Source organism: Hypanus sabinus, chromosome 7 (genome assembly GCF_030144855.1).
Source record: "Hypanus sabinus isolate sHypSab1 chromosome 7, sHypSab1.hap1, whole genome shotgun sequence".
Classification (NCBI taxonomy): Eukaryota; Metazoa; Chordata; class Chondrichthyes; order Myliobatiformes; family Dasyatidae; genus Hypanus; species Hypanus sabinus.
This window is the reverse complement of record NC_082712.1, coordinates 87,381,778-87,396,164: the sequence shown is the minus strand read 5'-3', so window position 1 is coordinate 87,396,164 and position 14,387 is coordinate 87,381,778. Positions and strand designations below refer to the sequence as shown.

The 14,387-nt window shown below is 43.8% G+C and overlaps 1 protein-coding gene across 2 annotated transcripts; it reads right to left on the bottom strand.

Moving 5' to 3' along the window:
- Nucleotides 1-5,679: 5,679 nt before the first annotated feature.
- Nucleotides 5,680-11,339, bottom strand: pop7 (POP7 homolog, ribonuclease P/MRP subunit). 2 transcript variants are annotated; one of them, XM_059975082.1, is made up of 2 exons: nt 11,093-11,339; nt 5,680-7,215 (listed from the first exon to the last, which is right to left on the bottom strand). In XM_059975082.1, exon 2 carries the CDS (start codon nt 7,211-7,213, stop codon nt 6,761-6,763), a length of 453 nt encoding a protein of 150 aa, XP_059831065.1. In that variant the 5' UTR covers nt 7,214-7,215; nt 11,093-11,339; the 3' UTR covers nt 5,680-6,760. The 2 variants fall into 2 exon arrangements, with proteins under 2 accessions (XP_059831065.1, XP_059831064.1); XM_059975081.1 differs by having other exon boundaries at nt 5,680-7,218; nt 11,093-11,338.
- Nucleotides 11,340-14,387: the final 3,048 nt, after the last annotated feature.

Genomic DNA, 14,387 nt, shown 5'->3' with positions numbered 1-14,387 from the left:
ATGAGGCTGTGCCGTCTGGTCTTAGACTCCCCCACAATAGGAAAAGTCCTCTTCACATCCATTCTATCTAGGTCTTTCAATATTTGATACTTTCAATGAGATTCCCCATCATTCTTCTAAACTCCAGTGAGTACGGGCTTAAAGCCATCAAATGCTCCTTGTACATTAACCCTTTTCTGGGATAATTCTTGTGAACCTCCTCTGGACCTTCCCCAATACCAGCACAACCTATCTTAGATAAGGGGCCCGAAACTGCTCACAATACTCCAAATGAGGTCTCTCCAAAGCCTCAAAACTACATCCTGCTTTTATATCCTATTTCTCTTGAAATGAATGCTAACAGGTTATTGGCATTTTACTGTAATTAACTTGGATGAAGGCACCTTCTGATCAGTACTGGAAAAAGACTTTGTGAAGAGGACGTAGAGGCAATTTCAAAATGTAGATGGTTCAAGAGATGAATGACTTGGCAAGAGGTGTAGAGTAGAGGAATTGCAAAATTGTCCATTTGATATAGACAGTCATTTAATGTGGAAAAATTTCAGAACTGTGAGATGCAGAGGAGTGTGTGTGTCCTAGATGTTTGGTATGTATGTGAAGCAAATAATTGTTAAAGTTTATGGCCAGAGGGATTAAATGCAAGTGCAAGAAGATTGTCCTTCATCTTGTAGGACATTAGTAAAACAACACCTGGTATACTACTGAGTCTTCTCATTCACCGATGTTAAGGTTTTCCACAATGGGGTTATTTTAATTAGCCTGCATCAAACCAAGCATCATTTTGCAGCATTTGTGACTGCTTTCAAGCTGGCACACCAGACTGAATATGTCTCTTAGCACATTAAACACAGTCACGGGATATAGTTGGGATGCTTGAGTACTCAGGATCCCTAACCCCACAAACTTTTAGGTCATCTGTGTGAATTACTTAGTCCTAGCAAAGGTGTCTGAAAAAATCATAAGTGTCTCCCATTGGAGATATGTAATTCAAAGGAAGCAGTTTCAACCCAAACTATTGAATCCCCTGCTGCTTTTAATCTTAAGGGTATAAAAATGTGATGTACTGTTCAGGAAACTCTTATCAAGAGGGTCTCCAGGAGAATGCCTGCTTGTCATAGTCAAAGAATCAGAGCACTTCAACACATAAACCAGGCCCGTTGGTTCATCTAGTCCATGTCAAACTATTATTCTGTCTAATTCCTTCAGCCTGCACCTGGACCATAACTCTCCAATCTTAAGCTGCAATTGAACCTGCATCCTCCACTTCTGCTGACAGTTCATTCCACTCTCTCACTACCCTATGAGTGAAGATGTTCCTTAAATATTTCATCTTTCACTCTTAACCATGACTTCTACTTCCAGTCTCGCCCAACCTCAGTGGAAAAAACCCTGTTTACATTCACCCTACCTATGCCCTTCATAATTCAACCTTGCCCTATAACTCAGGCTCTTAAGTATCAGCAACATCCTTATTGTCTGTTTTTCTTTCAATCATAGTCATATCTTTCCTGTAGATAGGTGACATCACACAGTAACTCAATTTGGTCTCACCTTACACTATTTCAACATGTATCCCAATTCTTGTACTCAGTACTTTGATTTATGAATGCCAATATTCCAAAAGTGCTCTTATCTACCTGTGATGCCACTTTCAAGGAATTATTGGTATGTATACCTAGATTCCTCTGTTCTACTGCATTCCTCAGTGCCCTATTTCTCTGCAGAAATCCTATCTGCTTTGACCTTTGCAAGTGCAACAAACAGATCATTAAATTCCTTCTGCCAATTTTCCGCCCATTTTCCCAGCTAGTCCAGATCTTGCCGTTAGCTTTGATAGCCTTTCTACCTGTCCACTCTTCCCCAATCTTGCACCATCCTTAAATTTGCTGATCCAGATCATTAGTATAGATGACAAACAACAATGGACCCAGCACCAGTCCCTGGGGCATGCCACTAGTCACAGGACCAACCATCTCAGTAACTTAGTGGTTAGCATGATACTATTGCAGCTCAAGTCATCAGACTTCAATTCTAATGTCTGTAAGGTGTCTATGTCTTCCACATGGAATACATGTGTTTTCTTCAGGTGCTCTGGTTTCTTCCCACAATCCAAAGACTTACTGGTTAGTAGTTTAATTGGTCATTGTAAATTGTGTCCCGTGATTATGCTTGGATTAAGTCACCTGTTGGATGATGCAGCACAAAGGGCTGGAAAGGTCTATTCTCTGCTGTATTCAACCACTCTGCCTTCTCCAGTAAAGTTAATGTAGAATCCTGAAAGGCAAGTGACTGAACCTTCTTGACCAATCTCCTATGTGGGACCTTGTCAAAGGTCTTCCTTAAAAAGCATGTTGTCGACATGGGCTTATCAACCTTCCAGGTATCCTCCTCAAAAAAAGTTGGTTAGACACAAAACCATGGTGACTATCCAAATACTTAGATATCTCATGTCTATAAGATCATAAGATATAGGAGCAGCAGTAAGCCATTCAGCCCATCAAGTCCACTCTGCCATTCAATCATGGGCTGATCCAATTCTTCCAATCATCCCCACTCCCCTCCCTATTCCATACCCTTGATGCTATGGCTAATCAAGAACTTATCTATCTCTGCCTTAAATACACCCAATGAATTGGCCTCCACAGTTGCTCACGGCAACAAATTCCACAGATTTACCACCCTCTGACTAAAGTAATTTTTCCAGAGGGATCTGTTCCACACTGTGTCTCAATATATTTTTTAAAAAAAAACAAACAAAATACTAGAGGAATTCGGCATCTACGGAGAAGGAATAACTAGACAATGTTTTGAGCTAAGATCCTTCATCATGAAAAGGTGACGAAGCTGTTCTCACTGTATTGTATACTTATGACCAAGTACAGCTACAATGTCATTTGCAAGTTTGTTCATGGCACCACTACCGGCTGAATCAAAGGTGGAGACAGAGGGAGATCGAAAACCTGGATGAGTTGTAGCACAACAGCAACCTCTCACTGAACATGAGCAGAAGAGTTAATTATTGACTACAGGAGGAAGAAATTGGGGGTTCATGGAGAGGCTCAGTAACTTTAAATGCTGGGGAATATATATGCCACTTCAAAGACAGAAAGCCCCTACTCTTTTTTTGAAGTTTGTGAAGATTTGCATGTTATTTAAAACTCTGACAAACTTGTATCAATGCAGCAGTGGAGAGTATCCTGATTGGTTGCATCACACTAGCCTGGCATGGAAACACTAGTGCCTAAGAGTGGAAAATCCTACAGAAAGTGGCAGATACAGCCCTCCGCAGCACTGAGCACGTGTACAAAGAGGACACTCACAAGAAAGCAGCCTCCATTTGCAAGGACTCCCACAATCTAGACCATGTTCTCTTCTTGCTGCCACCATCAGGAAGTTGGGGCAGAAGCCTTGAGTCCCACCCTACCAGGTTCAGGGATAGTTCAATCATCAGGCTCCTGAACCAGCATGAACATCTTCACTCACCACAACACCAAATGGATTATTGAACATAACCTAGACTCTCTTTCAAGGGCTCCACAACTCATGTTCTCAGTTTTATTTAACTACTCATTTATTTATTCTTTCTTCTGTATTTGCACAATTTGTCTGTGTAGTTTTCATTGATTCTATTGTACTTTGTTCTGTTGATGCCCACATGAAAATTAATCTCAGGGTAGTAATTGGTCACACACACACACTTTGATAATAAATTTACTTTGCATAAGTTGGGGCGGGGGGAGATGATGTGTAGACTGGAATAATCTACATGGTTTCACACCAGGAGAATGAAGCCTGTAGTTTAATCAGCTACAATGATTAAAAAGTTATACTACATAGAACAATATAGCACACAAATTACTCTATTTCATAGCATCTCTTGCAATATTTATTTTAGAACACTGCTGCAAATACATGGCTCCTCCATACTGAGAGTCAAGTGCACCAAGTTCCTGGGAGTCCACATCACGAACAAGGCACAGTAGCCTCCTATTCCTGAAGAGATTGAGGAAAATGTGGCTTCCAACAACCGCCCCCCCCACCAACCATCTTAACAGCATTTTACAGGAGCACCATTGAGAGCATCCTGACAAGTTGCTTCTCCATCTGGTATGGGAGCAGCTGAGTATCAGACCAGAAGTCCCTACATAGGGCTGTAAGAACAGTTGAGAGGATTATTGGGGTCTCCCTACCATCCATCAGGGACATTTATCAAGAGCACTGCATACACAGGGCTCTTAGTATTATTAAGGATCTCACCCACCCATTCATCATCCTCTTTGACTTTCTACCATCAGGCAGAAGCCTCTGATGCATTAAAACAAGAATGGTCAGGATAGGAAACAGTTTCTTCTCTCAGGCCATTAGGCTTCTTAACTTCCTACCACATCCCATTCAAAGTGTCACTGGTTAATAAGTTCTGTACCTTACAATATTTAATTTATGCACTTCAGTTTGTTATTTATGTGATTCACATGTAGATTTCACCCTTACTTTCATTAGTTATTGTATGTACTACAGTGCCTTATCCCTGGATCAGCAAAACTTCATCTCGTTTGACAGTATGCATGTATATAGTTAAATGACAATAAAGTTGACTTGACTTGAACCTCTCAGAATATCTTGAAGTGTTTGACAGACAAGCAGTACATTTGAAAATGTAAGGTGTGGAATGGTGCGCATGAAGATCCAGCAAACAGTAAGATAAATTACTAGATCTGGTTTATTGGCATTGATTCCTTAGCTGTGGGAAGAGTGGGCAACCTCATCAGCGTGCAGCACTCCTGTAGTGATGCAAGTCTCCCATTTCTTTGGAGCCAAACTTAACTAGAGAGGGCCAGCAGCTGAGCCAATTGTATACAAAGAGCATAGTTAAACCTGACCTAAGAGGAGGTGGAGCCTGAAGCTCAAAGGATAGTGACAGAACCAACCACTGGACTAATAAATTAATAGAACAGCTGTGGATTAATAACAAGGCAAAAAATAATGTCCTTGGCACGAACACAAGTCCCTACTTCCCTTAGGAAGATTTCTCAGTAGAGCCATGCCTGCATTTAACAGTTAAATCTACAGCAAGGAGAATCTGATACTTGAGAGTCAGGGAGAGATTTAATTGAGAAACTGCAAGTTAGTACAAAGAATCTAAAGCTTGAAGAGAAGAAAATTTTGGGAGCTGAAGTCTGTTTGAGTCATGGAGTCAAATGAATGGAAAAGGCCCTTTGGCCCACCAAATCTATGTTGACCACCAATTTACATTAATCCAGCAGATCTCCCCATTGTCTCCAAGTGCCCACCTGGACACAAGCAGTGATTCACAGTGTCCAATCAGCCTACTGACTGGTTAAAATTCCACAGAGGCTAAACTAGAAGAGCCAGGAGTGAGATCTGGTACCATAATGGGGGAGATTATAAACAACCTCTGTCAAGGGCAAACAATGAGCAGTGTAACACCCACAAAATAATGGAGGAACTGAGCAGGTCAAGCAGCATCTGTGGTCAGGAATAAACAATCAATGTTTCAGGCCAAGGCCCTTCATTAGAACTTGATGACATCAGGAAATGGATGATTTTAAACCTAAGACTAGAAATATTTGTTAACCAAGGACACAACGGAAGAGTACACAGGCAAGTGGAAAGAAATCATAGAGGCAGTGAAGACAATATAGGCACAGGCTCAAGGGGTTAAGGAGTTTATCGGTCAAGTTTACTAGTTGCATTGTCCCAAATAAATCAAAATATTACCGTTACCCATCTCACTCATGGTAAACAACAGTACATTGTACTTTCAAAACAGAAAATAATCTGAAGGAAAAGGATCTGGGCAAGTGGAAAGAGGTGTTAGAAGCAATGAGGACAATATACACTTAGTGGCCACTATTAGATACACCTGCTCATTAATGCAAATATCTAATTAGCCAATCACTAGGCAGCAACACAATGCATAAAAGCATGCAGACAGGGTCAAGAGGTTCAGATCAAACATCAGAATGGTGAAAGAAATGTGATCCAAGTGACTTTGATTGTTGATGCCAGGCAGGGTGGATTAAGTATCTCAAAAACTGACTTCCTGGGATTTTCTCACTCAAGGAGCAGTAGTTCGCAACCTGACCCCCTTAGTTACTGACAGGGGTCCAGGCATTAAAAAAAAGTCACTCTAGCGTTTACAGAGATCGGGGTAAAAAAAATCTCTAGTAAGCAATTCTGTGGGTGAAATCACCTTGTTAATGAGAGGTCAGAGGAGAATGGCCAGACTAGTTCAAGCTGACAGGAAGGCAACAGTAACTCAAATAACCGCATGTTACAACAGTGGTGTGCAGAAGAACATCTCTGAATGCACAACATGTCAAGCCTTGAAGAGGATGGGCTACAGCAGCAGAAGGCTACATCGGTTTGCACTCCTGTACCTAGTAAAGTGGCCACCGACTGTAATTTGAAGGAAAAGTACCCAGCCAAGTGGAAAGAGGCCACAGAGAAGCAACAAAGACAATATATGCATGGGCTTAATGGGTTAAGTACCTTCTCCTATTTCAATGTCTTAAATGATTTAAAATGCAAATCACTTCTACCCATTTCAGTCATGGTTTAAAATAAAACACATTGTACTTACAGAAAATAATTTGAAGCAAAACACCACACAAAAAAAATAAGTCAGTCTGGTCACATCTAGTGCACACTGAGCTGGTCCTGAATGAATTCATAGGGAGGTTCAGATTGGGGTGTGGTGTGGGTGAGTGAAAAGAACAATTTTCCGTGTCCCTCAGTTTCAGGGGTTAATTGCTTCAGCTTTCTCACCCTTGGGGAGCACCAGGAAGACCCGAATGTGGATGGCAGAGTTGTTCCTGGTGCGAGTCACTGCTTCACCCTCGTCCAGCTCAGGCTCCAAGTCATCGACTAGCTCAACGGTGGAGGTGTTGGCCGCAATCTGCAGCGCGCCAAAGCTGGCTGCCTGCAGCTGCAGGGCGATGTTGATGGCACGGTTGATGGCCAGCCCCAGGCCGTGGATGCAGATCTCGCTGAAGCCGCCACTCTCCAGCATCTTCTGGCAGCGCGCCAACTGCGCCTTGAAGTCCGTCTTCATGTTGATGTAGACGTCGTTCTTGCGCCTGGGCAACTTGTGGGGAAGGCGCTTACGGAGCGTGTACTCCACCGGGTCCATATCCACAGCGCTATCTGATACTGGCCCCAGGTGTGGAGTCCCGGTGGTTCGGTCCGCCATGACTGCTGGAAGGAGACAGGCTTAGTGAGTTGGACACAACATCCCATTTCCTGAAATATTTCTATATAAATGTACCAGGAGCTGGTAGAACAGTGCCAGAGACAGGGGTGGAGGGCACAATGCGAGCCTATAGAGGTGGGGTACAGGGATTTTGCTGGCTACTCATGCTGCAGAACCTACTCTCTCCTTGGATTTACAGGGGCTGCAAAGAAAAGAGCCATCAGTACCATTGGGCTGCAGAGCGAACTTCCAGATGGCTATCGATCTAGAGGTATGATCTGTGGACCAATGCTGCTGGGACACAAGCCAGGGCCTGATCAACCCTGACTGAGTCACATGGGCTGGGGAGTCTGATGTTGAAAAACCCCACGATACTGAAACACTAACCCCTCCTACCTACAAAATATCCATATCCCTCCATCTTCCTCACATCTATGTGCTTATCCAAACGTCTCTTAAAAACCTCGTGTATTTGCCTCTACCACCCTACCAGGCAGCGCATTCCAGACATCCATCACTTTCTGACCAGCAGCATTGGGTCATAGATCATACTTCTAGATCCTTAGCTATCTGGAAGTTCGCTCAGCAGCTTGAGTAAAAAAAACACTTACCCCTCAATCCCACTTCTCACCTTTAATGCATGCCCTCTGGTAATCAGAATTTCAACCCTGGGAAACAGATACTCTCTGTCCACTTTACCTAGGCCTCTCAAAATCTTATAAACCTCTATCAGCTCTCCCCTCAGCCTCTGCTAAGGGGTAAACCCAAGTTTATCCAGCCTCTCATGATATCACATGCCCTCTAAACCAGGCAGCATCTTGGTATAAACCTCTTCTGCACCCTCTCAAAAGCCTCAGCATTCTTCCTATAGTGGGGAGACCAGAACTGCATATAATACTCCAGATGTGGCCAAGCCAGAGTTACATCGAGCTGCAACATCACCTCTTGACTTTTGAACTCAAAAGAATCCCAACATCATAACAATTAAAATTAAATCTTTATAAGACAGGCAAGTCAGTGGAGCAACTCGAGCCTCAATCCATCAAAGACATACAACACAACAACTGGCTGCCCAGCCCACAGAATCCATGCCAATAAACTAACATGCCTATAGCCTGTCTAGGTCCAAACACATTGACACCATAGCCAAGAAAGTTCACTTCCTCAGGACAGAGAAAGTCAGCGCACGTGACCTTTGAACGGCGTCAATTTTTATTGATGCATCTTATCTGGACGCATCACGGCCACCTGCAGAGGGTTGTGGACACAGTTCAGCACATCATGGAAAACAGTCACTATAAGCACCCCATCCACCCTGGATGTTCTCTCTTCTATCCCCTCCCCATCAGGCAGAAGATTCAAAAGCCTGAGAGCGCCACCAGGCTCAAGGAGGCCGTGTACTCCACTGTTACAAGCTTACTGAATGATCTCCTAGTACAGTGAAAGGGAGTCTTGACATCGCACTCTGGTGCACCTTGTTATGATCATGCATGTTACTGTCTAGCTTTACTACATTTTCTTTGTAGCTGGTACACTTCGCCTGTTCTGTTAGTCTCTACCTTCTTCTACCTCAACCCATTATGTAACCATCTGAATTAACAAAACCATAAGATATAGGAGAACTAGGCCATTTGGTGCTCTGAATCTGCTCTGCCATTTCATCATGATTGTTCCATTTCCCTCTCAGCCCCAGTCTCCTGCCTTCTCCCCATATCCCTTCTTGCTCTGACCAATCAAGAATTTATCGACCTCTGTCTCAAATGCACACTATACCTGGGCTCCACAGCCGCCTTCAGCAACAAATTCCACATATTCACCACTCTCTGGCTAAGAGAATTCCTCAATATCTCCATCCTAAATGGACACCCATCTTTTCTGGCCTTTATAAATCAGAGCATTGAGTATAGGAGTTGGGATGTAATGTTAAAATTGTACAAGGCATTGGTGAGGCCGAATTTGGAGTATTGTGTACAGTTCCGGTCATCAAATTATAGGAAAGGTGTCAACAAAATAGAGAAAGTACAGAGAAGATTTACTAGAATGTTACCTGGGTTACAGAGAAAGGTTGAACAAGTTAGGTCTTTATTTTTTGGAGCATAGAAGGTCAAGGGGGGACTTGATAGAGGTATTTAAAATTATGAGGGGGATAGATAGAGTTGACATAGATAGGCTTTTTCCATTGAGAGCAGGGGAGATTCAAACAAGAGGACATGAGATGAGAGTTAAGGGGCAAAAGTTTAGGGGTAACACGAGGAGGAACTTTTTTACTCAGAGAGTGGTAGCTGTGTGGAATGAGCTTCCAGTAGAAGTGGTAGAGGCAGGTTCGATTTTGTCATTTAAAAAAAATTGGATAGGTACATGGACAGGAAAGGAATGGAGGGTTATGGGCTGAGTGCAGGTAGGTGGGACTAGATGAGAGTAAACATTCAGCACGGACTAGAAGGGCTGAGATGGCCTGTTTCCGTGCTGTAATTGTTACATGGTTATATGGTTATTCTGAGGCTGTGGCCTCTCGTCTTAGACTCCCCCACCATAGGAAACATCCATTCCACATCCACTCTATCGAGGCTTTCAACATTCGATAGGTTTCAATGAGGTTATCCCTCATTTTTCTGAATTCCACTCAGTACACAACCAGAACCATCAAACACTTCTCACATAAAAAGCTCTCCAATCAAGCATATCCCTTCTTAGATAAGGGGCCCAAAATTGCTCACAATACTCCAAGTGAGGCCTCACCAATGCCTTATAAAGCCTGAACATTACATCCTTGCTTTTATATTCTAGTCCTCTCAAAATGAATGCCAACATTGCATTTGCCTTCCTCACCACAGACTCAGCCTGCAAATGAACCTTTAGGGAATCCTGCATGGGGACTCCCAAGTCCCTTTGCACCTCAGAGTTTTGCACTTCCTCTCCATTTAGAAAATAGTCTACAACTTCATTCCTTCTATGAAAGTGCATGAACATACACTTCTCAACTCTGTATTCCACATGCCACTTCTTTGCCCATTTCCCTAATCTAAGTCCTTCTGTAGTCTCACTGCTTCCTCAACACTACCTACCCTCCACTTATCTTTGCAAGACAAACTTTTCACTGTATCTCAGTATATGAACATAATAAGCTAAAATTCTAAACATTTGCAAGGAAGTCTCTATCCTCAGTGAATATCCTCACTGCCACACTCTTTGTCACACTACCAAAGACTCCCTTTTCTCCCCTTCCCCACAACAAGCATCCAACGTTTCCCATTTCCGGACATAGGAGCAGAATTAGGTCATTCAGCCCATCAAGTCTGCTCTTCTACTCCGTCATGGTTATTCCCAGATCCCACTCAACCTCATACATCTGCTTTCTCACCTTATGATTTGATACCCTGGCCCATCAGATAACTGCCAACTTCTGTTTTAAATACACCCCTAGATTTGGCCTCCATCACAGTCAGCGGCAGAGCATTCCACCGATTCCCTACTCCCTGGCTATAAAAAAAATCCTCCTTACCTCTGTTCCACAAGGTTGCCCGTCAATTTCGAGACAGTGCCCTCTATTATCAATGGTTTGGTTTAATATCAGAGAATGTATCCAGTACATAACCTGAAATTCTTACTCTTCACAGGCATCCACGAAACAGAAGGGGGCACAAAAACAACGAATGAATGACAGAAAACGCTAAAACCCTGAAGCCCCCACCCCTCCCAGGGACAAGCAGTAGCAAAAACGTCAACCCTCCTCTCACTTGCCCCAGTAAACGCATCAGTCTGAAAATATCAACATTATCAACCCAGTTCCTCCCTGCACAGACACCACCGGCCCTGCCGAGTAGAAACAGCATTTGTCTCAGACTTTCAGCATCTTCGGGATTTTACTTTTCTTCCCACCTGATCACGTGACCTAGCAGCCGCCAGTCAGACTCCCGGTGAATTGGTGCCTTCAACTAACGAATAGCCAATGCCCACCGGAGACCAGTGATGCCTTCTGTAGACGATCGCAGCCGGATAACAGTCGACAGTGTACACAGTTCGGTCCGCGGAGTTGCCGGCCGGCCGGGCCCGCACTACCACCCGGGACTGCTCGCCTCCCCGCCGGCCCGTAGCGCGCCCTTAACAAGATGGCGGCAAGAAAAAGTCAGCCAATCAATTGCTGCGCGCCACACAAGACAAGGAGCACTGCAGCTCGACAAGAGAGCACCAACTGAATCTCTTGCCTACACTGCAGATCGGATGTTTGCAAATTGCTTTTCAGACTCTTTATGTGGAAAAAGATACCTAGTTTATCTTCTCCCAGCTCCACACATTATAGAAACATAGAAATACAATACAATACAGGCCCTTCGGCCCTCAAAGTTGTGCCGAACATGTCCCTACCTTAGAAATTACTGGGCTTATCCATAGCCCTCTATTTTTCTAAGCTCCATGTACCTATCCAAAAGTCTCTTAAAAGACCCTATCGTATCCGCCTCCACCACCATTCCTGGCAGCCCATTCCATGCACTCACCACTCTCTGAGTAAAAAACTTACCCCTGACATCTCCTCTGTACCTATCCCCCAGCACCTTAAACCTGGGTCCTCTTGCGGCAACCATTTCAGCCCTGGGAAAAAGCCTCTGACTATCCACATGATCAAGTTATTCAAAGAAATAATACCATATAGTGAAAATAAATATGAAAAAGCAAGACCTTTTCAAAAACAAAAAGACACAATAGGTCACAAGTCCAAGGTAGTAGAATGTTTGAAGTAGATTTATTATCAAAGTACGTGTATGTCAGCACATACAACCTTAAGATTCGTTTTCTTGCGGCATACTCAGCAATCCTATAGAAAGATAACCATAACAGAATCAATTAAAGACCGCGCAAACTTCAGGTTTAACTGGAGTGCAGAAGACAACAAACTCTGCAAATATAAAGAGTTTGAGCTGTCATTTCATCCTGACTAATCTACTTCCTTCTTGTTTTCTCCACATAATCTTTCACATTCTGACTAATCAACCTCTGTGCCTTAAGTACGCCCAATGGCTTGGCCTCGGCAAGGCATTTGATAAGGATCCCCATGCAAGGCTCCCTCAGAAAGTAAGGAGGCATGGGATCCAAGGAGACTTTGCTTTGTGGATCCAGAATTGGCTTGCCAAAGGGTGGTTGTAAATGGTTCGTATTCTGTATGGAGGTCGGTGACCAGTGGTGTTCCGCAGGGATCTGTTCTGGGACCCCTCCTCTTTGTGATTTTTATAAACGACCCTGGATGAAGAAATAGAAGGGTGGGTTAGTAAGTTTGCTGATGACACAAAGGTTGGGGGTGTTGTGGATAGTCTGGAGGAGTGTCAGAGGTTACAGCGGCACATCAATAGGATGCAAAACTGGGTAGTGGCAGATGGATTTCAATCCAGATAAGTGTGAAGTGGTTCATTTTGGTAGGTCAAAATCTGTAGACAGAATATAGTATTAAAGGTAAGACTCTTGGCAGTGTGGAAGATCTGAGAGATCTTGAGGTCTGTGTCCATAGGACACTCTGCTGCTGCCCAGGTGGACAGTGTTGTTAAGAAGGCTTATGGTATGTTGGCCTTTATCAATCGTGGGATTGCGTTCAAGAGCCGTGAGGTCATGTTACAGCTGTATAAGACCCCACTTGGAGTACCGTGTTCAGTTCTGGTCACCTCACTACAGTTGTCCCTCGGTATCCCCAGGAGATTGGTTCCAGGACCCCCCGCAGATACCAAAATCCGCGGATGCTCAAGTCCCTTATATAAAAAGGCGTAGTATTTGTATATAACCTACGCACATCCTCCGGTACACTTTAAATCATCTCTAGACTACTTATAACACCTAATAAATGCTATGTAAAATAGTTGTTATACTGTATTGTTTAGGGAATAACTACAAGAAAAAAAAGTGTGTACATGTTCAGTACAGATGCAACCATCGTAGCTCTTCTGGGAATGACTGATGAGTCGATGCCGATTCTCCCGTGATCTTTAAGTTCTTGAGGCTGTAGCGCTTTACATACCTAGCCAGCCATCCCTTACTAGCCTTAAACTCCTTCCTCTCGTTCACAGCACAAGTAGCGAATGAACGAGACGCGAGGCGAACTATGCTCAAACAATGAGTGCTGGAGAAAGACTGAGGATCTGTGAACTGGCGGGAGGCTACAGCAGGGTATGCCTACACATCACTTCATTCGCGTGGATTCAGCGTAGTGCTCGGCGCGCAGCAAATTCAAGTTTTGCTTTTTGGAACTTTCTGGAATCTTTTTTCGAATACTTTCGATCCGCGGTTAGCTGAATCCGCGGATGTGGAACCTGCAGATATGGAGGGCTGACTGTACAGGAAGAATATGGACACTATAGAGAGAGTGCAGAGGAAATATACGAGGAGCATGAGTGAACTCAGCCTTTTCTCCTTGGAGAGACGGAGGATGAGAGGTGACCTGATAGAGGTGTATAAGATGAAGAGAGGCGTTGAATGTGTGGATAGCCAGAGGCTTTTTCCCAGGGCTGAAGTGGCTAACACGAGGGGGCATAGTTTTAAGGTGCTTGGAAATAGGTACCAAGGGGATGTCAGATTTCCACACAGAGAGTGGTGGGTACATGGAATGCACTACCAGTGAAGGTGGTAGAGGCGGATACATTAGGGTCTTTTGAGAGCCTCTTAGATAGGTACATGGAGCTTAAAAAAGCAGAAGGCAATGTGCTAGGGAAATTCTAGGCAGCTTCTAGAGTAGCTTACATGGTCGACACAACATTGTGGGCCGAGGGGCCTGTAATGTACTGTAGATTTCTATGTTCTGTGTTCTTCCACAGCTGCCTGTCGCAATGAATTCCACAGATTCATCACCGTCTGGCTAAAGGAACTCATCCTCATCTCTGTCCAAATGGGCATCCCTCTATTGTCAGGCTATGCCTTCTGGTCCTAGACTAGAGGAAAGAATCTCTCCACATCCAGTCTGTCTATCGCTCTTCATACGATAACCCTTTCATTCCTAGAATCATTTTTTGTGAACCTCCTCTGAACCCTCTCCAATGTCAGCACATCCTCTCTTAAATGAGGGGCCCACAACTGCTCACAATACTTCATGTGACACCTCACCAGTGCTTTAGAAAGCCTCAGATTCAATGAGAGGTACACTCCCTGTATTATATGTCATCTCCAAGTTGCTGCTGTTGGGTTGGCCAGAGAATGG